The sequence below is a fragment of the Chroicocephalus ridibundus genome, chromosome 3 (genome assembly GCF_963924245.1).
Source record: "Chroicocephalus ridibundus chromosome 3, bChrRid1.1, whole genome shotgun sequence".
Taxonomy (NCBI): domain Eukaryota; kingdom Metazoa; phylum Chordata; class Aves; order Charadriiformes; family Laridae; genus Chroicocephalus; species Chroicocephalus ridibundus.
Window position 1 is genome coordinate 48,425,375 of NC_086286.1, and position 26,115 is coordinate 48,451,489.

Sequence of the window (26,115 nt, forward strand, 5' to 3'; positions counted from 1 at the left end):
TCCTCGGGGATGAAGACCTCCTCTATTTATAGAGCGCTGAGGCCAGATGAAAGTTTCCAGAGAGCATTCTGGAAGGGCTCCCATCTAGCTGCTCCGAAGGCTTACGCAGGGAAACAAGCCTGCTACCTTGCTTCATCGCTTTGCCCTGCATGTTAGCCTTCGCTACACCTTTGCAGTAGATTATATCGTGCACCAGGCGAGCATTTGATGTTATACATTGACATTTATGAACTTCTGAAGAAGTTTTCTTCTCGTCCATATCTGAACTACAAATGCAAAATCAGAGGCTTGGGGCAGATTCTCTAGCATGAACCCACATTCCCCATTGATTTTTATCCTAGGTCTGTGATTCAATGCTATCTTAAGATAACAGAGAGGGAAAACTGCTTTTCGGTTCATGCTGTAGTTTTTTCTTAGAAGATTCCGTCTCTTGGGGCTGATATTTTTAAAATCAAAAATAAGGTTCCATTAACAAATGCACTGCTGAGTGTTGCTCCACAAAGATATGATTCAGCATTTCTTGTATTCATATCACAAATGAAATACTGAATATTTCTTAAAATAGGGGAGAAATAGTCACCCTAGCTAAAATAGGAGGTAGGAGCCTGGCTGGGTACACAGAATAAGCATATCCACAAACACACGAGCCTTTGTGTGTATATGAGCTAGCCATGTTTGGCCTCCCACATTGATAAGTTGCTGTTTATTTAAAAAAAAAAAAGAAAAAAAGAAAAGGCAGCAAGCCCTTAACTACTTTTGCCCACAGCACATGGCTTTTATTGGAGGATATGTTTGCACAAGGGAGGAGCATTGCCTCCCACCCAAATTTCAACAACGCTTACCATTTGGTAAATAGGTGAGGACAGAGACTCTATCTATTCTCTGCCTATCCTCTCCAGTCCACAGGGAGGAAACTAATCTGAGGAACCCGTAATCTGAGGAACCCTTTCAGGAATCTGTTTTTTAATGAAAGCTCCTGAACGTGGTCCTAGCGTTAGACACAGTCTGAGGTTAACCTTCACAAAAAACAACAACAAAAAGACTACAACCAACAACAACCAAAACAAGAGAGAATAACGCCAGGGAGAAAATGTAAGCCTAATAAAACAGTAAGGAAAAAAGTGAAATCTGCCTCCTGAAAAGATAAGCATTATCATCTTCCATTGCACTGAGGGTGGATGAAGAATGTGTAAATTGCTTGCTGACCTTTTTTTTGCTCCTGCATAAAAATGAAAGGCCATTTCTTCCAGTACCAATAAATGCCATCTTATCTTTAGGTCACTAATTAGCTGGCTGGGTGAGCAAGGAACAGGTTCAGGGGTAGCAATTCTAACAGTGACAAACTGATGCAGCATGATAGCAAGACTCAGACGCAACCCAGCCGTAATTACAGCTCTGTAGCACGTACTATCACTCCAAGAACAAACCAAAGATGTTAATAATTCATATTCAGCTGGGTCCTTGCACAAACTCCTGGTAAGTTTAATTTTCCATGACCTAATATTTAGGTACTGCTTTGTAAAAGCTCTCCAGCATACAATTCCAGCACTACGTTTTACTGGATTCATTAACAGCACTGTGCCATCTGCATGTCCATTGAAAGAGACAAAATTAATAGTGTCCCTTTAGATCATGCAGGGGGAAGACAACAATTTTTCACACTAATATAGGAATTTCAATTACTGTATATCTACTACCCTGGTTTAGTAAATATCTGTCCTTGGTATAAGTTGCTTGGGAAGTGCTTTAAAACACGCTGAAATATCTTACTATTACACTATTAGGTATTAGACTAAGAGTATTCACACAGAGGGTTGTGCTTGTTAGCACAGGAAACAAGAAGACACAGAACACCATCATAATGAGCGTGCATCAATATCACAATTTTTAATACCACATTTGTTCGGTTCTAAAATCTCAAGAACTATTTTAACCAACAGACAGAACCTTACAACTACTAAAATCTGGAAGAAAAAAAAATATGAGAAAATGTTAAGTCCCTGGCATGCTGTTCACAGGATCAATAGCCTAAAACACCTCTCCCTGCATCCTTAGGTAGCAGAATCAGCTGATGGAAGCCATTATCTGTCTTGGTATAGCATATCCTGCACTTTGGATCTGCTGATTCTCGCAATACAGCTTCAAAAGGAAAGGCTTCTCTCTCAGTTTGGGAGAAAGTAGAAATGGGTCAACTTATACAATAGGAAGTAAATAAGGGTGAAGTTACGTGACATGACTGAGTCAGCTTACCGTTCTGACTTGGGTGGTCCTGCTTTTCCCTCCCTGACTCCTGGCCCTGCTGGTCCACGCCCTCTCTTGCACCACATCAAACCACTCGGAAAGCCGATCCAACTTGTTAATCCAACAGAAAACTATTCTCTGGAACTGACTCACCAAAGGGCTTGACAAGTGTGGTGCTAAGGAGCATGCTGCTGGAGGGAGCAGAACCACCCCTTTCGGTGGGCAGCAACTCAACACTCCTGACTTAAATGTAGCACAACTGAAGAAAGGCACGGAAGAAGGCAGAAAGGCACAAGAGGAGTGCTGGAGGCAAACAGAAGGGCACGGTGTAAAAGCCTGTGTCTTTGGGAAGGATGGAAATGCAAGAAAAGGCATCGCAAAGCCCTTGGGTTGGGGGAAGACGCTGAGGGGGGCAATGGCAGGAGACCAACGAGACATTGCATCCTGATCTGCATCAGAGGGATGCATGGGGGCCCAAAGGCACCGTCCTGGCAGGAGAGGGAACGGGGAGCGCAGGAGAACACGGTGCTGAGCTGTACCGAGCCCAACTAGATTGCCATGGCTCTTCAGGGTTCAGGTTCACAATGTTTGTGTGCGTGTGCGTCTGTAGCCAGCCCTGGCAAAGGTGAGCTCTTCAGGACAGATGTGCTATCTTGATAGTTTAACAAAACATGAGCTATAATGCTGTATCCCCATTGTTCAAGAAAAGGGGGAGGACACCATTGTTCACTCGGAAAACAAACAAAAATGAAGCCTGCCCCCATTCTTCTCAAGAAATTGCCTCAAAAAAATAAAATCAAACCCCTAAGTCTTATTGAGGAATAACACCTAGTTGGTCTTATCAGCTCAAAAACTCCCTTGCTATTACCTTTTCCTTCCTCTCTTAAATTACTGAGGCAGGCTTCTCCTTTCATAGCAGCAAATGTTTTAAGTTTGCTGTTTTCTTAGAATCTCTCTTACTGGTACAACTGCCTCGATAAGAAAAAGAATTTAGAGGTATCAGAAATTGTGCTAGCCAGCTGGAGAAAGGGAAAAGAAACTGCACCTTCACCCAAAGATAGTGTCCCGTCTTTTAAGAAATACACCTTTATGGCTTCAGGAACAGTTCTTGAGCTCCTCTCTTGAGCTCTGGGTAATGGTTTCTAGGGAATTGGGAAAAAAAGCAGAGACTGTAACCTGTTAAATAGCAGGATATATTGTAATGCATGAGCTAAGGGACTCTCAAGCTTTCCAAAGCAAGGGGCACAGAGCAAATTTCCTTCTTGCCCACACCCCGGGCATCCCTGTTCTCTTTTCCAAACACAAGGCCAGGCCCTGGCAGAAGAGAGAACTACGTGCCTGGCAGCTGACAGACGAGGAAAGAGAAAATATGATGTGCAATAAATCAGGTACGCGCAAAATAATCGTGGCAGGCCACATCATCCTAACACTGCTCGGCATTGTTTCTACCTTGATGATCTTTCAGCATGTCACGATGCTGAATCATGATGACACAAGGGGCAGGAAGCACATATCAGATGCAAAGTGAAAAGTTCATGTTATGATTGTGGCCCTACGAAGCGCTGGAGAGACTTTCTTTACGTCGGAGTCCCTTGTTCTCACGCCCGTAGACTTGTCTGCACCGAAATTGAGAAAAGCTTCCAGAGCAGTTCAGATGAATTTGACCTACATACAGATAAAACAGGAATTTTTTAATTTTTTTTTCCCCCAAAACTGCTTATCGCTGTATCAGCGTGTAGATTTCAAATAGTGTTTAAAAAATGTTCTTTAAAAGTAACTTTCTGTTCATAACTGGACTTTAAGCACCCCGAGGGCCTGCTGGCTTGCTTAAGATAGAGGCCAAAAATGTACGTAATTGTCAATCTTTAGCAAGACAGGGAGTTCTTTTCTAACCAAAGCCAGAAATACTCCCTCTGGAGAAACCTCACAAACAATGTGGAAAAAGCTTTTGAACTTTCCATGGTACAAAGTTTAAAATGAGGACAAAACTGGAATGAGTCGATCTTGAGCATTTTCTAAGCTCCGCTGCATTTCCATGGCTTTGCAGATACAGACATCTGGTAGCAGCATTTAGGTTAAAAAACCAAAAGACATCGTCTTGTACTTCACTAGCATAATTAATTTTTCTTTACATATGAATGAAATTATTAGTCAAATATTTTAATATGCATAAATCTCTCTGGATCAACTCTAAACATATTTTTGGTGTCATAAAAATAGGCTATATTCCCAGAGAAGCAAAGGCATATCATTTCGGAGAGACTCAGGGACAGCAAAAACAATTTTAGTTGCAGAGCCCGGAGGAATGCTGCAATATTGAAGACAGCATCAAACACAAGTTTACACAAAGTAACTGAGAATAGTTCTCCTTATAATTTAGCCCGGCATTTATAATCTCAGATTATAATGAAAGGCTTTTCCTTTAAACATTACACCATTATGATATTCAGTGATAAACAACCAAATTATTTCTGTTACTTTCATTTCAGCAAAAACTTTTAGGGAAACTCTACCATGGCACCAACAAGCACTAAGCGGGATGGGAGGTGATCCAGGCTACTGTGGATTATTTTCAGGGCTCCGAGCCTGATTCTCCGTTTCCCCGAGGGCTGTGTGCCACTTCATACTGTGACAGGAGAGGATCAAGCTCTTGGCTTACCAGAGAGCTGAAGGCTGGATCTTGAGAATTGCTGAGACCCCTTAGCTTGTGCTGGCCACAAGGTGACTTGACCCTGCGGTCCATCTGCTCTTCCATAATGGTCAGCACTAGCAGAGCCAGTCAACAACCCTACCACCTTCCTGATCACCTCTAACGGGGGACCCTTTCCTCCCTTTGCAGGGGCAGGGACGGTATTTGGGAGATGAATAAGCCACACTAACCCTTTGAGTACCTCAGGAAAAGAGCGTGCATTCAACAAAGGGGCACTTGCATAGCCTTGTGGATGTACTTTGTACAGTTTGTCCTGATTAGAAAGGAAGTGAGCTTTAACAGAGAATCCAACCCAGACAAACAGTTCTCTAGTTTTATTTGGAAAAGCTGTGAACCTGTTACAGTTCACTTGCTAGTATGAAAAGCAAGCTTGAAAAATGCCACTGTTGAGATCAGTGAATAATAGTTTAAGTGGAATAAGAGCAGCCAGGCTGAAGAACGTGGTGCAGTGGTCTGAGGGGAAGAGGGCAAATGCTACTAACCCCCAAGTTCTGAATTTTACTTGCGATGCTGTCATGGACAAGCATCTGTCTAGCTGACACCTCACACTACCCCCAACCCCAGGAGCATGTGCAGCTTCCAAGTAGCCTTCTGGCAGCAGTGAGAAACTTAGCCTGGAGCCCCAAGGACTTTTTTCCTGTTGACAGCAAAACTACCTGAAGATGAGATTACTTTTTATTTAAACTTTATTTCTAAGCTGATTTTGTTCTGTGAATTAGAATTCTCTAATCTTGTTATTCTGCATTCCCCTCTGTCCATGGGCTTCAAAGATTCTTTTTTGGTTCCTTACACAACCTTACCGCTGCAGTACTCCAAATATATAAAGCATGGTACAGATGCAGCTATTATTACTACTTAATTAAAACAGAAAAGTTATTAACTGACCACCCCCCCCTTTTTTTTTTGCATTTCTAATAAACATATCAGATCCATATCTAAGTGGTGACAAAAAACTATGACCTTGCATTAAGTTTATCCCACAACATCCTCACCATGACTGGTATTAAAGACTTTTCACCAGAAGTCTCTGAAAAGCAGTGTGTCTCATCACTCCCTAGTCACCACTCAAGTTCTTTCCCAGCACTCACTGACACATACAAGAAACACCTATCTTGGAAATGCCACATCAGGGAGCAAGTGAAGAGTAATCAGCAGAACAGAAAGAGGAGGAAGCCCCTTCCCCCTCGGTTTTGGCAACCATCGTATTGGTCATTTTGCTTTGTACACCATATGTGGCTTTTTGTCATGCTTTGTCCTTATGCTGTCTTTTAAGGAACAAGCTCTTTGACAATGAATAGAGTCTTTATAGGCTTGAAAAACATTTCTAGCATATTGCAGACAACATTGTAATACAAATACTCATTGTCTTCCAGAGTTTCCTTACCACCACCACTCTTTTCTGCAGTTTTGCCACTGGACAACAACCTTCACTGAATTGTTTTGTGCAGCTGGTGAAGTACTGTAATCATAAAATATGGCAAATGCTTCATATACCCGAAGATGGATTTTATTGAACTTGGTATTTCTGTTGACCACGCTGAGGAACAGTATTTCAAGACAACCTCAAGTAGCTCAGCACATTAGCAAATGTAAAAACTGAGACCAAGACCTTTAACTGCATCCCAAAAGACATGTGGGAAAGAGAGGGAAACAACAAAAGATTTTTGAAGCCAAATTAGCCCATGAATTAATAACTATCATTAGGTTTCAGCCAGGCACCATATTTGTACCTTGGTCCTTTTCTTATTTGTTTCATAGTTGGAGTACTGTGACTTTCATCTCCATTATGTTTGCTGAAGGAGCACGCAAGAAATGCAAAAGGTCTTTAACTCTTCAGTGTCTTTCTGGCAGAACGTCATTGTTTGCATTTCTCAAGTTTTTGAAAACACCAGCCTTGTCTGTCTTCTCATTTAGCTCAGTTTAACAATGTTGCAAGTCTGAGGAATTCAGCTGCATCAATCTCAGTTTAAAGCAAGCTAGAGGAGTGCTTAGCCTAGTATTTCTAACATACCTCATATACCTGTAGTTAAAGAACAACTCTAATTAAACCTAGATTAAAAATCTGATCACTTTATGCTCTGCACTTAAAACTTTTTTTTAACCCCCTCCTTCTGCCTCTACCACTGTATTTTCCTACCTTTACGGGCAATGAACAAAGAAATTACTAATCTGCAACTCTATCTGATTTTAGTTTCCAGCTTTTACAGTTCATTCAGCTTTTTTTTTTTTTTTTAATTCAGCCTTGGAGCTTGCTGATCACATTCACCTTGAAATCTCATCCTTTGGGCTTTCATGACCTTGTCCTCTCACTACTCCTTTTGCCTTTCTAATAATTCACCCTGTTTTTCCTTCTCATTTTCTGTGTATGTACCACAGACGTTTGTAGCCTTGGCACACTGTTTCTCCTTTTACAACCTTCATGTAGTGCACAAAGTGCCTAACATTCCTCCAAGTCCTATGCTATGTCAGTTAATTTTAAATCTAGTTCTCTACAGAGAGATGATAGGAACAAAACAATTTTAATTGCGTACATAAAGCCATCTCACTATAATACAAGTACATTACAGTCTTAAGCCTCACAACAGCCTGTGAGGAGCGAAAGCACTCTTCTACACTGGCAAAGCAAAACTGATTTATCCAAAATCACGTGAAAGCCAGCAGCAGCCCATGGGTTACCAACCAGAGGATTAACTTCACCTTTCTACCTCCAGATCTGTACCTTGGCTCATGTATTTGACACTTCTTGGACTTTAGAATGGATTTGCTTAACTTACAGACAGTGCACAGGAACTGCAGGCACTGCCTCTCACCAGCCCAGCCCATGGAGCGAACACTTGCCGTCTGTTCACCAAATGGTTCTCCGAGGGGGTGGGCAGGAGAACTCCCAGCTCAGGAGGAGTCCTTGCTTTGGCTTGCCACGAGGCTGTGCAGCACTGACCACCATGTTGGGCTGTACGGCAGGAAATTACAGAATACACTCCACTTTCCTAATATCTACCACAAGCGAGCAAAGCCACGGTAAAGCCGGATCGATTGGAGTTTACACATCACCTCAGAGGAGTCCAGGTCCTCATGTGGTTTCTGACAGCCGACGTGAGTGTGTCGGGACCTCCGTCCCTCCACCGGCGCTGCTCTGCCAAACCAGCTTCCTTTTTCCTGTCAGGGGCTTTGCCATGTTGATCACAGCACTGGGCCCCAACTCCCGGCCTCTCCTCGTTTCAGCGGCCTCATCACCTGCTCCTTCTTCCTGCTTTTTGCTTTTGCTTTTTTTAACCGGCCTGACTACGTCCTTCCCCACCACCGACTTAGGTGGGACACAGGCCACAGGTTATTTATGAGGGAGCCAGCACATGTCCCGCTCTGCCAGTTATCCAGCGGGGATATTTTGGGGCCTTTGGGTGTGACAAAAACCTGGCCCTCCACAGCAGGTCGGCTGCCGCTGCCACCACCCTCCCTGTCACTCAAGGCCACAGTGCCCGGCTTCCACGTCGGCCCAGTGCCCCTCTTCCTCCTCGGTGCCACCACCTCACCTGCGGCGGGCCCCGCACCCACCCCCCCGCCTAACCCGGGGAGGGCAGGGACAAGGGCACCCACGGATTAGCGACTGCGGGGGTGCTCCGGGCAGCCCAGACCGCTGACATCCTCCCCGGCAGTTTCCCCCGTCCCTGGCGGCGGCGTGGGTCGCCGACGGCCGGGGAGGCCGCGCTCCTCGGGAGGCCGCTTCCGCCCGTCCTCCCGCCGCCCAGCCTCGGCCCGAGGCCTGTCCCTGCGCTCGCCGCCGGCACTGGGCCCCGCGGCTGCGGCGGTGCCCATCAGCCTCTCCGCACGGAGCGGCTCGGCTCGGCCTGTCCCGGCACGGCCCCGCCCGCCTGGCGGCACGGCCCCGCCCGCCTGACGCGCCGGCGGCGCTGGCGGGCTGGAAGTGGCGTACGTGCAAAGCGGGCCGCGAGGGTGGCGCCTCCTCCTCGCCCCGACAGAGCGGCGGAGGCGCGGCGGGGAGAGGCGGCGGCCGCGCCGGCCCGCGGACTGGGCAGAGAGGCCGGCGGGGAGCGGAAGGCAGCCCCACCGCACCGCGCCAGCCGGCTGCCCGCCGCCGCTCTCCCCCCCTCGGCCGCGCACGCCGCCGGCGGGGCGGCGATGAGGCGGCGCTAAGCGGCGTTAGCGGCGCAAGGGAGGGCGGCGCGGGCCCCCGCGGCAGCCCCGCGCCCGGCCGCCCCTAAGGAGGCCGCGGGCCGGCGGAGGGCGGCGGGGGCCGCGACGCAGCCGGGCGGCCATGATGCAGTGAGCGCTCCCTCCCCGCGCGGCCGGGCGGGGGCCCGCGTTAGCGCCGCTCCCGCCCGCCTCCTTACATAACCCCTCGGCGGCGGAGCGGGGCTGCGGCGGCACCACCAGCACCATGGCGAATGACAGCGGCGGCGGCGGGGCCGGCCAGGGCGGCGGCGAGAGCAGCGGCGGCACCACCAGCAACAACAACAACAGCAGCAGCAGCGAGCGGGACCGGCAGTACTGCGAGCTGTGCGGGAAGATGGAGAACCTGCTGCGGTGCGGGCGCTGCCGCAGCTCCTTCTACTGCAGCAAGGAGCACCAGCGCCAGGACTGGAAGAAGCACAAGCTCATCTGCCGCGGCGGAGGCACGGGGGCGGCGGCGGCCGCAGCAGGGGGCGCTGCCGAGCCCCGCGGCGGGCAACCCCCGCCGACCCGCGCCCACAGCGCCGGGGCCGCGGCGGGAGGCGGCAGCCGGGCGGCGGCGCCTGGGGAAGCCGGGGCCGCGGCGGGGAAGGGCGCAGCCCCGCCGCCCCCGGAGCCCCCCGCCGAGGCCGCCCCGCTGACCGACAACCATGTCGCCGCCGCCGCAGCCGCCGGCGGTGAGGCGGAGGCCCCGGCCGCGGCCCAGTCCCCCTCGCCCTCCGGGGAGGCGGTGCTGCTGTACCGGGACAAGTCGAACCTGTACCCGGGCGGCGTGCAGGCGGGACCCGGCGGGGCCGCCCTGCGCCCCAACGGGCAGACGAAGTGGCTGGTGCCGCAGCGGCTGGCGCTGGAGTACATCGTGCCCTGCATGAACAAGCACGGCATCTGCGTGGTGGACGACTTCCTCGGCAAGGAGCTGGGCGGGCTGGTGGCCCAGGAGGTGCGGGCCCTCCACCACACCGGCCGCTTCACCGACGGGCAGCTCGTCAGCCAGAAAAGCGACTCCTCCAAGGACATCCGCGGCGACAAGATCACCTGGGTGGAGGGCAAGGAGCCGGGCTGCCAGACCATCCGCCTCCTCATGAACAGCATGGACGATCTCATCCGACACTGCAACGGCAAGCTGGGCAACTACAAAATCAACGGCAGGACGAAAGTGAGTGCGGGGAGCCGGGACACACATCACCACCACCCCCCCGGTGCATCACCACCACCCGCGGCCGGGGGTGGGGGGGCCTCTGCCGGGGCGGGAGCGGGGCGGCAGAGCCGGCGCTTCCCCGGGCAGGGGCGGGCGGGCGTGCGCGCACGTGTGCGCCTGCCCGCGGGTGTGCGTGCATGTGCGCACGTCCGGGTGTCCCTCCGCGCGTGTGTCTGGGTGTCCGTCTGCCTGTGCCCGCAGCCGCCTCCCAGCCGCGGGCCCGGGCCGGGTTGGCGGCGGGCGGGGGGGTGTTGTCCGCGGTCAGTGCCCCGGGGGTTGCTCTCCACCGAGGTGTTGAAGGGTTGGTTTGTCTCTTCGCCTTTCCAGAGAAGGGGCGGGGGGTGGGAAATAATCATAGAATGGTTTGGGTTGGAAGGGACCTTAAAGATCATCTAGTTCCAACCCCCTGCCCTGGGCAGGGACACCTCCCACTAGACCAGGCTGCTCAAAGCCCCATCCAGCCTGGCCTTGAACACTTCCAGGGATGGGGCATCCACAGCTTCTCTGGGCAACCTGTTCCAGTGCCTCACCACCGCACAGTAAAGAACTTCTTCCTGATATCTAATCTAAATCTACCCTCTTCCAGTTGCAAGCCATTACACGTCATCCTATCACTACATGCCCTTGTAAAAGTCCCTCCCCAGCTTTCTTGTCGGCCCTCTTCAGACACTGGAAGACCGCTATAAGGTCTCCCTGGAGCCTTCTGTTCTCCAGACTGAACAGCCCCAGCTCTCCTGCCTTTCGTTCGAAACTTGACCTGCCTTTTGTTAAAAACTTGACCTCGAAGCTTATCCACGAGGTGATTAATATTGAAATGCACGTTCTCCCATGGTCTCCCGAAAAAACTAGAAGTGAAATACCGAAAACGGGGCACCGCAGTGCCTTCTTGTGAGGAACAGCAGCCTTCGAGTGTTTGTTGGGTAGTGTGAAAAACTCTGTGCATAACGTTTGCAGGCTGGCATGAATGGGTCGGGTTCTGGTAAGTCCTGGCGCAGAAAATGGGCTTAAAAATGCGGATGGGGACCCGCAGCAGCGTGTGGTCGCCTCGGTGGCACTGCGGAGCGGTGAGTTACAGTGCGACCCTCTGGCAGGTGGTGCTGCAGCGGGCAGCAGAGTCACAGCCGTGAGGCGCAACCTGGCTTGAGGGAGAGGTTTTAATTTTTATTTTTTAAACTATCATCAAGGCTCTGTTCTGCAAAAATCTTACTCTTTAGCTGTATTTAGAGACCAGAGAACTGAGTCGAAAATCTCCCATTGTATTAGCCTAATTTGCGATTCCCTTCCAGTCCTTTAAGTAAAATTCACGCCATTGGTAAAGGACTAGTAATGAATATTCATCAGTATCTTTTCAGTTTAAAAAAAAACAACACGGGGGGCGGGGAAGCCCCTTGACAATTTGCTACCTCTATTAAAACATAAGGAAGCTAGTGAATTAGTAGGGACCATCCCGCCGTGGTGGTTGCAGTGTCACAGACAGACTGTTGTTGCTGCAGCTGCAGAATCTCAGCTGGTAGGAAGCTGCGGGAGGGAGGAGGGGAGAAACTGGAAGGCAAAAAACAGCCTCGGATTTGTTTGGGGCACGGGAAACTCCTGTGATAAAGAAAAGTGGGTGGGATTTTTTTTCATTTTTTTTTTTTGAAGTGTGATCTTTGCGTTCCTTTAGTTGAACCAGTGCAGTGCTAAAACGTTTTAACAGGAACGTGGTCTAGATTCTTCGTAGATCCCTGTTAGTTTGGATGTTTCTAAGCCAATTTATCTTTCAGACAGTCCTAAATCTCTTCAAGGTCTCAGTGCTTCAAACTTGCACTCTAAAAATATCAGTGGCTTTGCTGGGTTTCAGTTTTAAGCAGCAAAGAGGAATACCACTTCTGTTTTTATGTGCAGTGGTATGCTTCTGTAAATAGTACGTGCAAGGGCTGTAGAAAAGGACTTTCAGAGTTGTAATCCTGAATCACACGAGCAATTCCTGGACTACTGTACCTTAAGTTTTTAGTTAGTAACTGATACTTTTGCTAATAGTGAAAGATAGAGAAAAATCTCTTTGTGTTGCATGCTTTTGTGTAGCTACAAGCAAAGTAATGATTGTTTAGTTTTCAGTCACTGCTGAAATTCCACTGTATTTGGGGGATCAGAGCAGGTGCAGGGATCACATCAGTAAAGGTGCAGTGCTTTTTACTTCTTGGTGGTATGGAAACGCATTACTTTTTGTCTTCTCGCGTTCCTTTGCTTATCTCCCCGCAAGTCGGTGCTTGTAGTGCTGCAGGAAAGATCGGTTCCCTAAAGTTTGAGCAAACGAAATGGCAGGACAAAAACTGGCAGTCACTCTGAGATTCACCCCTGAGTTGAATAAGCAGAACCAGCGGGTGAGGAGAGATGGACAAGTCCCTGGGAGAGTTTGGTCTGTTAAAACATGGGGTTTGTCAGTGTTTGGGAATGCTTATTTGTAAAGTCAGCAGGGATAAGAGTGATGTGACTTTTCACCTTCTCTCTCTTTTGTGTCCATGGAGAACTGCACCTTTCCTCTGCCATGAATGCCACAGTAAGTTGGGTGGAAGGGCTGTGGTGGGGGGAGCAGACCAGCAGTGGAAACTTCTGTACATCCTCCCTGTTCAGAGGGGGGAAAGGAAAGGTGTAAAATAAACACGGAGACGCCTCTTGGTTTTCTGAAGTAATTTTTCTTCACTTCTTGCCTCTGCTTTTTCTGAATCGAGGTTTGATTATGTTGCTGCCAGAGTCCTGGTGCACTTTTTATTCTTGGCAGTAGAGATGGGTGTGCAGTGGAGATACTGTAATAGCTCCAATAGGTCACTCTGGCGCTCCTCTGTTAGTGCGCTTTGTGTGGTGACTGCTGCTTAGTTCATTTAGTCAAATACAGTCTGCTTTCAAATCTTGATGGGTATGGTGGCTTTGCATTCACAGCAAAGACTTTTTAAAAGGAACCATCCACGTGTCATGTTTATTCTTACTGGTTTCATTTCAAGTTATAGGACCAAAATGCATGGAAGTGTAGCACACATTGACTGACTGAGCTCTTGCAGTATAATTTTATTACTCCTGTGTGCATGTGTTGCAATACTGTGCTTTGTATGGTTGGTGTGTGGAGAACTTAGTGTACCATTTTACTCTGATGGTGCTAAATAAACCAATTTGCAGTGTCACTGGTGAGATTTGTGATTTCCCAGCATCTAAGCCAGCAAAAGAATTCCAGCCCTTGGGCATCCCCCTGCCCTCTCTAGAACACTACCAGTGCTAGCTCCACAAGGTGATGGGTTGGCATGGTGTTAAATGGTTGCAGCTTGGTACAGCACCTCATGCAACAGGCGACCTGCTGGAATTGGGCTGTGCTCATCAGTGTCAGGGATGTAGCTGTGCTGAGGAGGTCTGGGGTGGTGAAGTCTAGGAGTTTGTGTTTCTTCAAAAAGTAATTTATTGAGCAATCAGATGAGCAGTGTGTAGCTTTGAGGAGAAGGTGATTTTGTATTAGCAGTTCTAAAGGTGTGTTGTTTTGGTTTTGTGGTGGTTTTCTTTTAAAGCCTGACCATATTTTTTTTATTAGACCTTTAAATGAAAAACAAGCAAACAAACCCAAACAACTTGCAGCCAGTTGTTCAAAATATTGTTGTTGGGTTCACTGCAGTGTCTTCTTAGAAAACTGGCTTTGTTTTTGAATGTTGTGCAAGGGTTGGCATTATGTCACAGGAGTCACAAGAGCTTTTATTGAATCTTTAACCTTTACCAGATCTAGTTCAAGCTCTGTAAACAAGCATATCCTATTAGAGGGAATGATTCATAAATAAATACGCTCCACAGTGTGCTGAAATTCCTACCCTCTTTCTATTACTGAGTCTTCAAAAATGTTTTGTTAACTAAATATACCTATGAAATCTGAAGTTTTATTCTCTGTGCTTTAACTAGCAGATGGGTACTCTTACAGAAATGAATGGATTATTGATCAAAGGTCTTAATGACGCTGTTGATCAAGGCTAATTGGTTTTGTTGTTGGGCAAAAATAGCTGTAGATAAAATGGAAGAGATGATACCTACATTATCACTTCAAATTTAGTTAAGGCTTACTTTTTATACGTATTGCCGTTGTTTGTGTTGAACGTGCCATCACTTCTGCAAAGTGTCCAGAAGCAGTACATGAAAAGGGGAAAAGAAATGGGTCTTGAGATGTATACCCTGCAACTCAGCCTGTAAAACTGTCAGGGGGAAAAAGCTACATTGTTTTCATGGAATCTATTTAAAACTGATTCATGTTCACCAGGGCTGGTCTCTAAAGGTAAAGTATGTGAAATAAATTAAAATGTTAAATGTGTGAGAAACCTGAGATTTGAAAGTCTCTGTTAGGGGGTTTCTGTAGACTAACTGGGCTACCTAGAACTGATCTACTTAAACTGATGTGGTTCTGCTTAGACCTGACCATCAGTAGATGGTCACTCCAGCCTGAAAGGTATCTATATAGCAGTAGGTATAAACTAGCCAACTACCTTTGAGGTGTGTGGACAGTACAGCAGCAGTTATAGGGGCACGGCTATCTATTTACTCATTTCAGAAGTCCTGACTTACTGCATTCTTTGCTTTAGTTCTCTTAGTCTCTTCTTTCCAGGCTCTGCTTCCTTCTTTTCTCTAGCAGATGGTGGCACATACTTGCACACAAGCTGTATCTCATGAGTCTTTCTCCTACCTCCTGTTATTTTCTGGGTTTTTCTTCTTCCATCTCTTCCCAAAATATTAATTCTCTTTTTTTCCCTTTCTCTTAACAGTTACCACACTTACACACGCATGTATTTCTGTTTCTTGCCTGTTCTATGTTAGAGTGGAGTTATAAACCTGCCTATCAAAGTCAGGGAGTGAAATCCTTCTGAATCTCACCCAGGTGAGAAGGTTTTTCCTTCTTCCCCACACAGAGGCTGCAGAGGCTTTAAGGGAGGGGGCAGCTTTATGATTTTTTTGCTAGACTTATGTTTTCCTTCTTCTGGACTCTGCTCGTCATCTAAAACTTCATATAAATCTGGAGTTTGCATCCTTTCCTGGTATTGCAGTAATATTGGGACATCCCGGTCATGGACTGGGTTCCTAATAATCACCATATAAATGGACATCTCATCTATTAGCTGTTCCTGCTTCTGCTCCCATCACACCCAGCAGCACCCACCTCCTAACCCTCCCCCATGCCTTTTATTGGTAGGAGACTGAATAGACAGTTTTACAGTCCCTGTTACATCCCTTTAGTTGTTGCTTCATTCCCACTCCTTGTAACCTGTCAGAAGACCTTCAGATCAAATTGCTGCATCTTCATGCTCTCTTGTCTCTACCAGTGGCACCCACTGCTTCTCAGCTTAAAAATTTGCTTGATTAGCTACACATTGTGCAAGCCTGCTTTTTTTGCTTTTTCTTGAAATTGTTGAATTACGTAATTGCTCATCCCTTTCGCTCTCCCTGCCTCCAGTCTCAAAATGAACTGACCTGATTGCAAGTACTTTACCGGCTGCTTATAATTCTCTGGATGCTCATCAGTTTTCAATACGATGTTGCACACAAGAGCATCCTGGAGTTTTTTGAAGACGTAGAGAGCTCTGGATTCAGACTAGTCCCTATTGAATTGGCCTCTTCCGAAGTTAGTAATGCTGCTTTAGAAAATAATCCTCTGAGAGTGAGTGAATTTCTCATACCCTGTTGTTACCTTTTCCATAAATTGGAAAGAAGAGGCTCTCTGCTCTGGCCATTTATTTCTGTTACCAAGCAAAGAGAAATGTGACTAAGGAGCAGTAATCAGCTGATAGAGCTGAAGCTGTCAGCAGCCGTGTAGCACTGAGGCGGCGGGCAGAGGGAACATGGGAGGGAGGACAGGTTAAGTCTGAGTTTTGCAGATGCTGTTCAAAATAGCATACAGGAAACCCGAGCAAGATTTCTGGATGTTTTTCCCTGCTATATCTTGTTCTGCAAAATATAACTGAGTGTTTGTGGCAATGGGGAGACGGATGAAAGTAAGAGGTAGAGAATAAGGGCTCAGCAACCAAGCAGGTACTACAAAGCGATGATGGTGGCAAAATGTCGGTAGAAGGAAAGCAAGCACAGAGGTGGGTGCAGTGCTCTGCTGCAGCTCCGGTGAGTCCTGCTCTGATCAGAGAACCCAAGAGCTGCAACTGGGGACCCGGGCTGAGGAACACCTATAAAGTGGGAAGCTTCCCCTCAGTTTGCTTGTGGCGTGCCCGGTTACAGAGATCCTTCTGTATCTGGGGATTTATTTCACTGTCGCCCCGTGAATTTTTTTCTTGGTAGAAAACCTAGTGATCTAATTGGTTCCTAATGGATGACCGTACGGGTTTGACTTTATCGCTGTGTTGTGGGTAAGTGTGTGTAGATCTTTCTCAGTCTCCCAATGCTCACTTGAGTTGCTTGACCTTGATATAGACTATATCTTTACTGATTCTTTTCCTAAGAGCGATGTTTCTGTTGGAAATGGTGTTTTCTTCTAGATGAGTGTGCTGGTCAGCGAAGGATTGTATCATGATTCATGGATACGCAGCAGCCCACAGTTCCTATATCCCTGTTCGGGTAGAGCCCTGATACGCAAGGAGTATGGTTTCATTTGTTGTTCCTCATGTACAAGTATTTTGGGTCCCAAACAGAACAGATGATCAAAAGGCTGTCTGTTGTCTCTAATGCAAATGATCTCTCGATTGAGAAGCACAGCATCCAGAAAAGACACTTGTTTATGGCCAGTGAAAATGAAAATGTGAACATTGCAGAGACTCTGGCAGGCTTTCCTACTAGAGAAAAATACAAAGATATACTAGTTTCTGAAGGGCAACTGTGTGGTGATTGTAGCTTTGAAGTGTGGTAATGAATATAGTGTGTCTGAAGGTGGGTAACACCAACTGTGCCTGCTAGGAACTTCTCCGTACCCCCGTGTCTTAGGCTGTAGTTCAATGGACACTTTCAGCTGGCGCTGCTGGAGAAGTAGTCACTCATCTTTGCCAGCACAAGTATTTACATGGCCATCCTGTGAACTGGTTTGGGGAACTGATCCATCTGAAAAATAAACTGGCAAAAGAAGTGCTCCTGGTTCAGTGTTCAGATGTTTGTCCTGGCACAGGGGACTGGCAGATGGTGAGACTTTCTTTCAGCAGCAATGCAAATTTATGCCAGCTTAAAGTGTTTGCCAAACTACAGCCTTAGTTTAACACTTAGGGACTGATTATCCCAGAATTTGCCTGTGGAAATTCGAACACAGTTTAAGAAATCTTTTTCTTTTTTTTTTCTTTCTTAACTTTTGTTTTCTTTATTCTTCGATGTTCAGTGTGAGACTCCATTCTTGCCATCAGAAACGCATTCTTCTGTCCTCCAAGGATCTTCCTTGTGACAGTTGTGTACAGAAGCTGTGCTGGTATGCCCACCGTGTGATCCTATGTAACATGCACAGGGAAAAAAGTATTTTATCCAAATGAAAACTGATTATTTTTTTTTCCCCTCATCTCTGTCCCCTCCCGGCCCTCCGCTCCCACTTCGAAACCAACCTACTAGCTAGATTTCTTATGCTTGTTGGCTGTGCCTGTCCATTATTACAGAGTTTTACTAGCACCAAAGACATTCTTGATTTCTCTGTTTCAAGACAGAGCTGGACTCTGCAATGAACGCTGTGCTGCAGCTCGCTACTGTTTGCTGCTGGCTGCTGCTGGTAAGGAAGGTCCCTGCTCAGCCACATCCCCTTGTGCCAGGACCAGCACTCGTTCTGCTTCGGGGGCTCTGTCTCAAACAGGCAATTTCAGTACTGTTTCACTTCTCTTGTCCCGTTTCCTCCCTGTTCCCTGGTGCATTAGGGTAGCTGGCTCTGCAAAATTCTGGATTGATTTCTTGCTTGCTTTTTCACGGTCTTTTTTGACTGTGCAACTGCAGTTAGTTTTTGAGTTGTTGCTGTTCTGGAGGTTAGGAACCTGTAGCCTTGTGGTTTGTGCACATCAGTGGTTTCAGTACACTAGGGGCAATTAATTTCCTTTTTCCTTGTCAGTGGTATCAATGATTTTCCGACCGTGTTGCTGCTTTGATGTGCTGTGCTGTCTCTCCTGCACAGAATGGGCTTGATTCAATACCACCTAAAAATCAGGCCGGGATGCTTCTCATCGTAGCTGTACAGCTCGAGAGGAAGAGCTGTCTGCCCTTGCTGGTGGCCTCTTGGGCTGAAATTCCTTGGAAGTGATGTCCTGCCAAGTCATAGGACTGTCTGAACAGCAGTCTCCTCGGATCTCTGGGTTAGTTGTATCAGTAACCTTGACTGGGTATTTGAGAGATGTTTTCCCTTTTTCTAGATGATGTTTAGTTTCTGAATAGGTTGCCAGCTATTTCCTGCAAATAATTTGGCAGCACATTGTTCTCTCTCATGACACTTACCTGCGGTCATGATGTTTGTAATTCAGTTGTGGTGTTTAGACACAAGTGGTTAATATCTGACAGCTTTTGTCTGGAACAGGCTAGGTTGCTATTGGAATTTTGCAAAATGCTGTCTTTCTAGTTGCTACCGTGTCATCCTGTACTGAATGCTAGTGTGTACGTATGTACCTGTACGTACGTACATAGTATACTTGTAGCTTAAATGAAGGCCTTTTGCTGCAGCAAAAAGGAAACTTGTCTTATAAAAGTGAAACAGTCTGTGGAGAGCAGAAGTTTCTTCTTGCCCCTCCAAAAACCAAGTCGGTTTTCTTTAGGCTCCTTGGAGTGCTTATACAAAGACACCAAATTTTCAGGTCGAAATTCAGTTCGAGATTGTTGTGAGTGGGTTGGTTAGTTTGATTCTTCAGTGGGATGCTCATGGGGCTCCCTGTCTCTTGCGCTGCTGTATTTTGTTACTTTACAGTAAGGGAGTGACTGTGAATAATCCAAGGACTGTGTTTTGGGAATAAACCTACTTGGAATATATCTATACAAGATCTTTAATCATTGGCATGTTATTTTACACCACACTAAGGAAATAATATTTTGAAAGCAGTATTTTCAGTGAACAGAACAGTAAAGTTCCTTGACTATGCAGCTGCTACTGAATGGAGTACTCGTTATTTATGATACCCTTTTTGTGTTCCACATTTGTGACTTACTACTTAGACGCTTGAAAAGGAGGACTAACGCTGGTCTTTGTGGCCTTTTGAAGAAGTCACTTGCTGCTCCTTAAATCCTTGTAAACTTCCAGTTTCTGAAGATTGTTGGTTAACGGTGGCCGACAAAGCATATTTTCAGTGCAGGCTTGTGCCAGAAGTAGTTGGTAAGTGGCAGTTGTAAACTTGAGGCTGAAAGCGAATTCACTCGCTGTTCCAGAGCAGTGTCGGTCAAAACCAGAGCAATGCTTTTATGCACGTAACAGCTGCTTACGCTTGAAGACTTTCTTGTTCTTTGGTATTTGATTTATAACTGCTTGGGAGTGTTTTTGTTAGTGTATAATGTTTTAAAGAGGAATCGGGTAGAAATGTACATGCCTGCATGTCTACGTGGTCGTTGTGCGTGAGGATAGGGCGGTTATGTATATGTTGTATGCATAGTCCTCTAATGAAGAGATGAAGGCCATACCCTGTAGGGTAATTAATGGGGTCTGATGAAAAAGGCTATTTTCTAGCCAAGGAATAATTTTACGCATTAGTTTAGGGTGAGACCAGCTCAGGGCACATAGTTTGACCATGAAGGTGTTCTGGGCTGTACCAATGATGTACAGCTTTGAGGAGATGCTGCCGTGCGGCCCCAGCGTGCTGCTGTGAGAGCAGAGCCTGAGACTGCCTTGCCTTGTTTCAGCAAAAATAAGCATTGTGTTGAAAATGGTACAAAAGTGAAAGCAGCGAGGGAGTTCAGGAAGCGGTTCTCCCTTTTAGTCCTGACAGGGTGGAGGAACTGTTGTGTTGGTTGTCAGATGACTGTAAGAAGTTTTAGAATGCAATAAACTGTCTGGAGACTTGAGGGGTTTATGTGTAGTTGCTTGGATTGGTTTTGGTTTTTCTATATAAAGATATTTTCAATCTGTTTACAGGAGGAGCTTGTATTGTCAATTCACTTCACTTTGTTCTGTTGATAGGTCGAAATTCTTGGTGACGTGGCAGAGGCTGTAGGTTTCTCTGCTGGGCGTACTGTTGCTGTGGCTTGCTGACCTTCTGGTGTGCCAGGGTCTCTTATCTTCCTGCTTGCTGTATAGTTAGAACAGTCCTGAAGTTACTAGGCGAATTGAACCGAAAAGTTACAATAATAGGCTAACCTGAGTATTGTGATAATGTGGAATTTAAATTGCTAGAGATCAAAAACTTGGTCCATGCTAATTTTGAGGCAGAAATCCTCATATGGTTTAAGTTCTCTGCACTGTGGAAAAAGTCCAGGGATGCCGCACATGAGAGGTTTTGTTTATAGTTGGTTAATAACATATCTTTCTTGTTGCTGCAGTCTGTCCTGTTCAAGCATCTGTTCAAGCAGCTAACCCTCGCTGTGGATGCCCAGCTCCCTCAACAGCTTCTGCTGTGTTCGGACAGTGTGTGGTCTGTGCTCGGCTGAAGGCATTGCGCCCTTCCAGTTCCAGTGGTTGCGGCATTGTTGTTGGGGCAGCTGGCACGCAGCCTCGCTGCTGTGAGAAAGGAAACTGTGGCCAGTTGATAAGGGCATCTTGAACTGACTCGGTTTCAGCTGGCATATTGTATGATGCCCAGTGAAATAGATGTTGGCTAATCGTATGTCTCTTTGGCTAAACCTTAGATGCGTCACCTTTAGGCCCTCTATGACAGACCATCAGCCAGTCAGTAGCAGTCTTCGTAATAGTGGATTTGCTTTTTCAGGACTTACAGGGAGAGTCTGGGGGAGCTAGGGCTGTTTATGCTGGAGAGGAATAGGTGTGGGGGGATCGTACCAGTGTGTACAGATACCTGATGGAGGGACTGAAGAAGAGGGAGCCAGTCTCTTCTCAGCAGTGCCAAGTGACGAGGCAGTGGGCACACTGAAATGCGAGAAATTCCATTTAAATATAATAAACGCTTTTCCCACTGTGAGGATGATCAAATGGAGAAGCTGTTGCCAGAGAGGTTGTGGAGTCTCCATCCTTGGAGATACTCGAAACCCAGCTGCTGGTCACTTGACCTGCTATGGGTGACCCAGCACTGAGGAGGAGGCTGGACCAGATGATCTCCAGAGGTGCCTGCCAACCTCAGCCCTCCTGTAGGAAAAAAAAAAATAATGCTGTTTAGAGTGGAGGAGAGAGACTGCAAAATTTGGCTTGTTTTCTATTATAATAGTTTTTTTTCCAGGAATGGCAGAGTCAGTAGTAAGTCCTGCTTATTGCATCTCTGAGTGAAGTGACCAGGAGTCTGTCTTCTTACTAGTGGTCATTTGCTTCTTAAAGGAAAATTGTGGTTGCATATGTAAATAATGTAACAGTTTGAAATATTCCTGGCTTGGATCCCTTTTGGTCATCTAGGTGGTCACTTGTACTACAGTCTGTGCTGCTGCCTCTTCACTGTTTTCTCCCATGTTGCCTGTTGTGCAGTTCATCTGTGCATATGACCATTACTCAGCCCTGTCCTAGGGTAGCTTGCCGATTTAAAGCATGTGTTCGCTTCCCAAGACTGATTTAAGCAAAATTTTAGGAACTTAAAATCAATTATTTATAGGGAAGCTCCTACTTCCTTTCCATAATTATTACAAAGTTAAATGTGATTTTGGTACCTCTTCTGTAATGAGAGGGCATAGTGCACCAGGGGATAACTATCTACTTTGATAGACAGAGAAGTGAAATATGCTATTTCAAAGCCACAAACTGCCAAGAAGTGCTCTACTTTAATATTTTCCATATTTTTATTTTATGTAGCAAATTTGTAACAGACATCTGGACAAGATTATTTTCAGTACGTTTTAGTTTTATTTTACTTAAGAAAAGTGTCACCCACTTAACATTAAAAACAGTTTCAGAGAAGTCTGACGAGGGAACCTTTGAACAGGTAGGAGCCAGGCTCGTACATCTTGTCAGGCTGTTGTATAAATCAAAAACCTGCAGCTCTCTAGTTACAATCCTAAGCCCCTGTTTAACTTGTAGCCATTTTTCTTTCCTCTGTATTCCCCGTGCGTACTTGCTGCTCCTCCCCGTGCTCCCCTGGAGACCTCGGTCCGCAGCAGTGGGCTCCTTTGCAATCGAACGCAGGGAGCAGGAGCAGGGGCCGAGAGATGGGCTGTCCCTGGCAGGGGTGCAGGGGGCTAGGCTTGCCTCGGTTGCCGCTCTCGGCCAGGTATTCAGCAGTTGCAGGCACCCCATCGATGGGCTATCCTCTGCAAGGACTGCGTTCGAAAGATAAGAGCCGTGTGCGTCTCAGGAGATGCCAGTTTGACCATCCGTGCCCTATATCTAGTCACAAATTGAAGCCAGATGGAGTTGTGCTCATCTGAAGTGACCTCCTGTGTGAACTAGATGCTAGACCATCCCCGAATGGTAGGTTAAAGCTATGTGTTTCTGAAGAGGATCCAGTCTTACTGGAAAAAAAAAAATAATGCATTGAAACAGAGATAAACCAGCCATTGTTACTGATAAAATGCTGAGGACCTACGCTGCTCAAAACGTAAACTGTTTTTACATGCTGGCTAATTAGTTTCAGTTTCTAGTAAGTTGACTTCTCATATTTGCTGGGTGGGACTTCTTCCTTATTGGATGTCTGTTTCACACAAGTATTTGTTGTCTATGTTCACACTATTATTTATTTGTTGTTAATGATCAAAAATTGGTATGTATGTGAAGCTTTGAAATGTATACAAATGGATGCTCTTATGTATCACCCATCTTCTGTCAAGTCAGGAACTCTCTGAGCTGAAGGTTGCATTTGGACCACTACTCTTAGTAAGCACAGATGGATGGACATATTTGCCATTAATTTATGTAATGTTGTTTTAAAAGCCATTTGTACTTTTGGCCTCTGCAACATCCTGTAACACCGAGTCCCGCAGTTTGATTAGATGGAAAAGGAACTTCCTTTTGTTTAAAACCTGCTGCCTGGTGATTTCAGTGTCTCCTAGACTCTGCATTGTGAAAACTCATTTCCCAGTAGTTTTACTTTTTATGCTTTTAGAAGTCAGGGATTTTCTTCCATATATTTTTCAGCTGACACTCTTTCCCTCCTAAACTGAGGAATTGTAGTCCTTTTAGTATTTCTTCAGATCAGTACTTTTCCACATTTCTGGTCATTCCTGCTGCCGTTTTGCTTTTCTCGTTCTGCTCATCTCTCTTTAAGGCAACCAGAATGCCAGTATTAATGTACAAGTACATCATGAATTTGTATGCTGGCATAGTGATGTATCCTGTGTCTAGTGATTTACGACACTCTGCTGCTGTGCTGAGATGGTGTTCTTAGGAGAACTGACTGTATTTACTACACTTTTTTCTGCAGTGATGCTAGCCAGTTTAGAAGACATCACTGTGTATAAGGAGACTTTATCCCAGCCTCCAAGAGTGTTCCCTTGCACTCATTCTTTACTGAATTTCACCTGCCATTTTGCTGTCAAAGTGCTTGTTATCATTTTACTCTTCGTGCATCTTTCTGCAGTCAGGGCTAGGATGGATTCCGGAACATATATCCATATTGCACGTAAACATTGCCACTCTGCTGCTCACCCCCTTTTCCCAGGTCATGTCTGAAAAGTACGGGTCCTGTGGGAATCCTGCTGGTAACCCTCATTTTTCACTGAAAGGAGGTTAGGTTGCTGTAGTGAAATTTCTGCTGCAATTTACTACTTTATTGCTATTTGCTTTGCCTGTTCCGGTACTTTGGAATGCCTCGGGAGTAAGATCCATGCTTAAAATGCTTTACATGTAAAAATGTCTAATTTTTGCATTAAAATTAATGCCTCAAGTAAATTTTTATTTCATCTTCATTGTAGCTTGGACAAAATGACATGTAGCGACTCCCAAAGGCCTCCTAACACCTGGCACAGACTCAAGAACAACACAGGAGTTCCTAGACTGGAGTCCTGACTTTGTCGTTTTCCTCAGCGAAAATAGAAAACAGGAGTGGTCTCTCTCATGAGCCAAAGGCTACGCCAAAATTATATTGTGGGCTATATAGGTATTAATAAGATAAACATACGTTATTTTTACTTATTTAGTCCTATAACTAGAGCCTTGCAAACATGGAAAATAATATTCCTCTACAGGGCAAGAAACGTAGATCAACTATCTTTATTTTCAATTTCTCTTCTCATGTAGCAACACGGATGTTGCAGAGGTGTTCCTTTTGACTTTTACTTTTTACTGGGCCTTTTACTCTTTCTAAACATGCATCCTGCTACTTCGAAGGTACATCCAATGAAAGACAAAGCTATTAAGAAATTACCCTTCCTCACCATTGAGGCTTTAGCTTTCACAGTTCCACTGGTTATAACTCCATAGTAAAACCCCAGAGAAAAATTGCCTTAGAATGAGGGAAAATTCCAAAACACTGCCCCCTGCCCCCTGAGCTTTCCAGAGGGAGTGAAGGAATTATTCAGGATCTCTGTGGAGAACAGAATTTGGCAGTGGTAGGAAGGTGGAGTCCCTTTGAGGTTTCTCCCTTTGAAAAAACGCTTACACTTCTCTCTTTTTTTCGTCATCTGTCCTTCATTTGCAAGGAAGAGTTATCTTGGCTTGGCTTTCGAACCCTTAATTGAGGTTGCCTTTACAGAGGAAGAAAATTCTTGTTTTCTGTAGTCTTGCTGATAGCTGCATAGCATTGCTTGTGTTGATCTTGGGAATAAAACACAGTCTTTTTACTGGCACTTGAGGGTTTGTGTTTGTGTGCCAAGCTGGGTGACCAGTCGATACGTTTGAGGGCAGAGCTGCCGTTCAGAGAGATACAGACAGATTTGAGGCATGTGCCGAGAGCGGCTTTATGAAGACCAGCAAGGGCATATGCAAAGCCCTGCACCTGCAAGAGCCCCGTGCAGTGGTAGGGGCTGGGGACAAACAAGTGCTGGGTGAAGGGGCATCCATCACCTCCCTCAGTGTACAGGCTCTGCTCCTGGGGGTGCAGCCTGGGGTGCCGTTGTCCTTCCCAGCTGCCACAGTACACTCCTGGATCCTATAGAGCATCCTGGGCTGTGGTGTTTTTGGATTGCATCCTAAGCTCTGTTGTTTTCCTATTTGTGAATTTAGTTTGAAACAGTTTTTAAGTAAGCAGGTAATACTGTTATGTGTTACTGCCTATAGGCTTGAAACCCATTTTGCTCATGTGAATAAGCAATGCAGAAACAGTGCTTTCCCTGAAGAATTTATAATTAAACATAAGCTAAATCTTCATGTATAATGATTCAGTGTGTAACCCCTCCCAGTAAAAACTAGGTAACTATTTAAAACATGAAATAGGTCGATACCATTTGGAACTAATGGAAGAATTTTGGTAGGAACGCCACAGTTATCTGCTGTTACTGCATCTGCAATTTGAATTCACCTTTTTGTTTCTAGTAGTTTTTTGCAAGGCCACTCCGTGTGAGCGTTTTATCTGGGAGGCAGATTATGTGAGCAGCCTTCTGCACGCAGTGGGTGGATGTGAGCAGAGTGGATAGTTCTGCGCTGTGCATGGAGCGGTGGCTTTTTTCTTATTTTCAGTTGCAATTCTGTGTGCTGACAAGTAACCTCTGGTGTCTGAGATGTGTTGTAGTGCGGCTGATTAAGGGACGGGTAGACACAGAAAAGCAATTATAGCTGAGGCCTGATGGGGTATCTCAGTCGTTAGTGCTTGCAGCTTGATTTCACGGGGTTAGTAGCAGGGCAGTCGCAATTCAAATCCATGCTGTGGAACTT

The 26,115-nt window shown here is 46.1% G+C and overlaps 1 protein-coding gene and 1 long non-coding RNA gene across 3 annotated transcripts in view; both read left to right on the top strand.

Moving 5' to 3' along the window:
• LOC134513031 (uncharacterized) overlaps window positions 1-7,001 on the top strand; it is a 59,416-nt gene extending 52,415 nt beyond the window's left edge. The window contains exon 3 of the long non-coding RNA XR_010070301.1: window positions 6,325-7,001. This is a non-coding gene — a long non-coding RNA (uncharacterized LOC134513031). The remainder of the gene's footprint in view (window positions 1-6,324) is intronic.
• A 1,847-nt stretch (window positions 7,002-8,848) lies between these two features.
• Window positions 8,849-26,115, top strand: part of EGLN1 (egl-9 family hypoxia inducible factor 1) — a 37,236-nt gene continuing 19,969 nt past the window's right edge. For both annotated transcript variants that reach the window (XR_010070299.1, XM_063329040.1), the window contains exon 1: window positions 8,849-10,295. Coding sequence is in view for 1 of the 2 variants with exons in the window: in XM_063329040.1 (XP_063185110.1) it covers window positions 9,348-10,295 (948 nt within the window). In the remaining variant the exon portion in view is untranslated. The remainder of the gene's footprint in view (window positions 10,296-26,115) is intronic.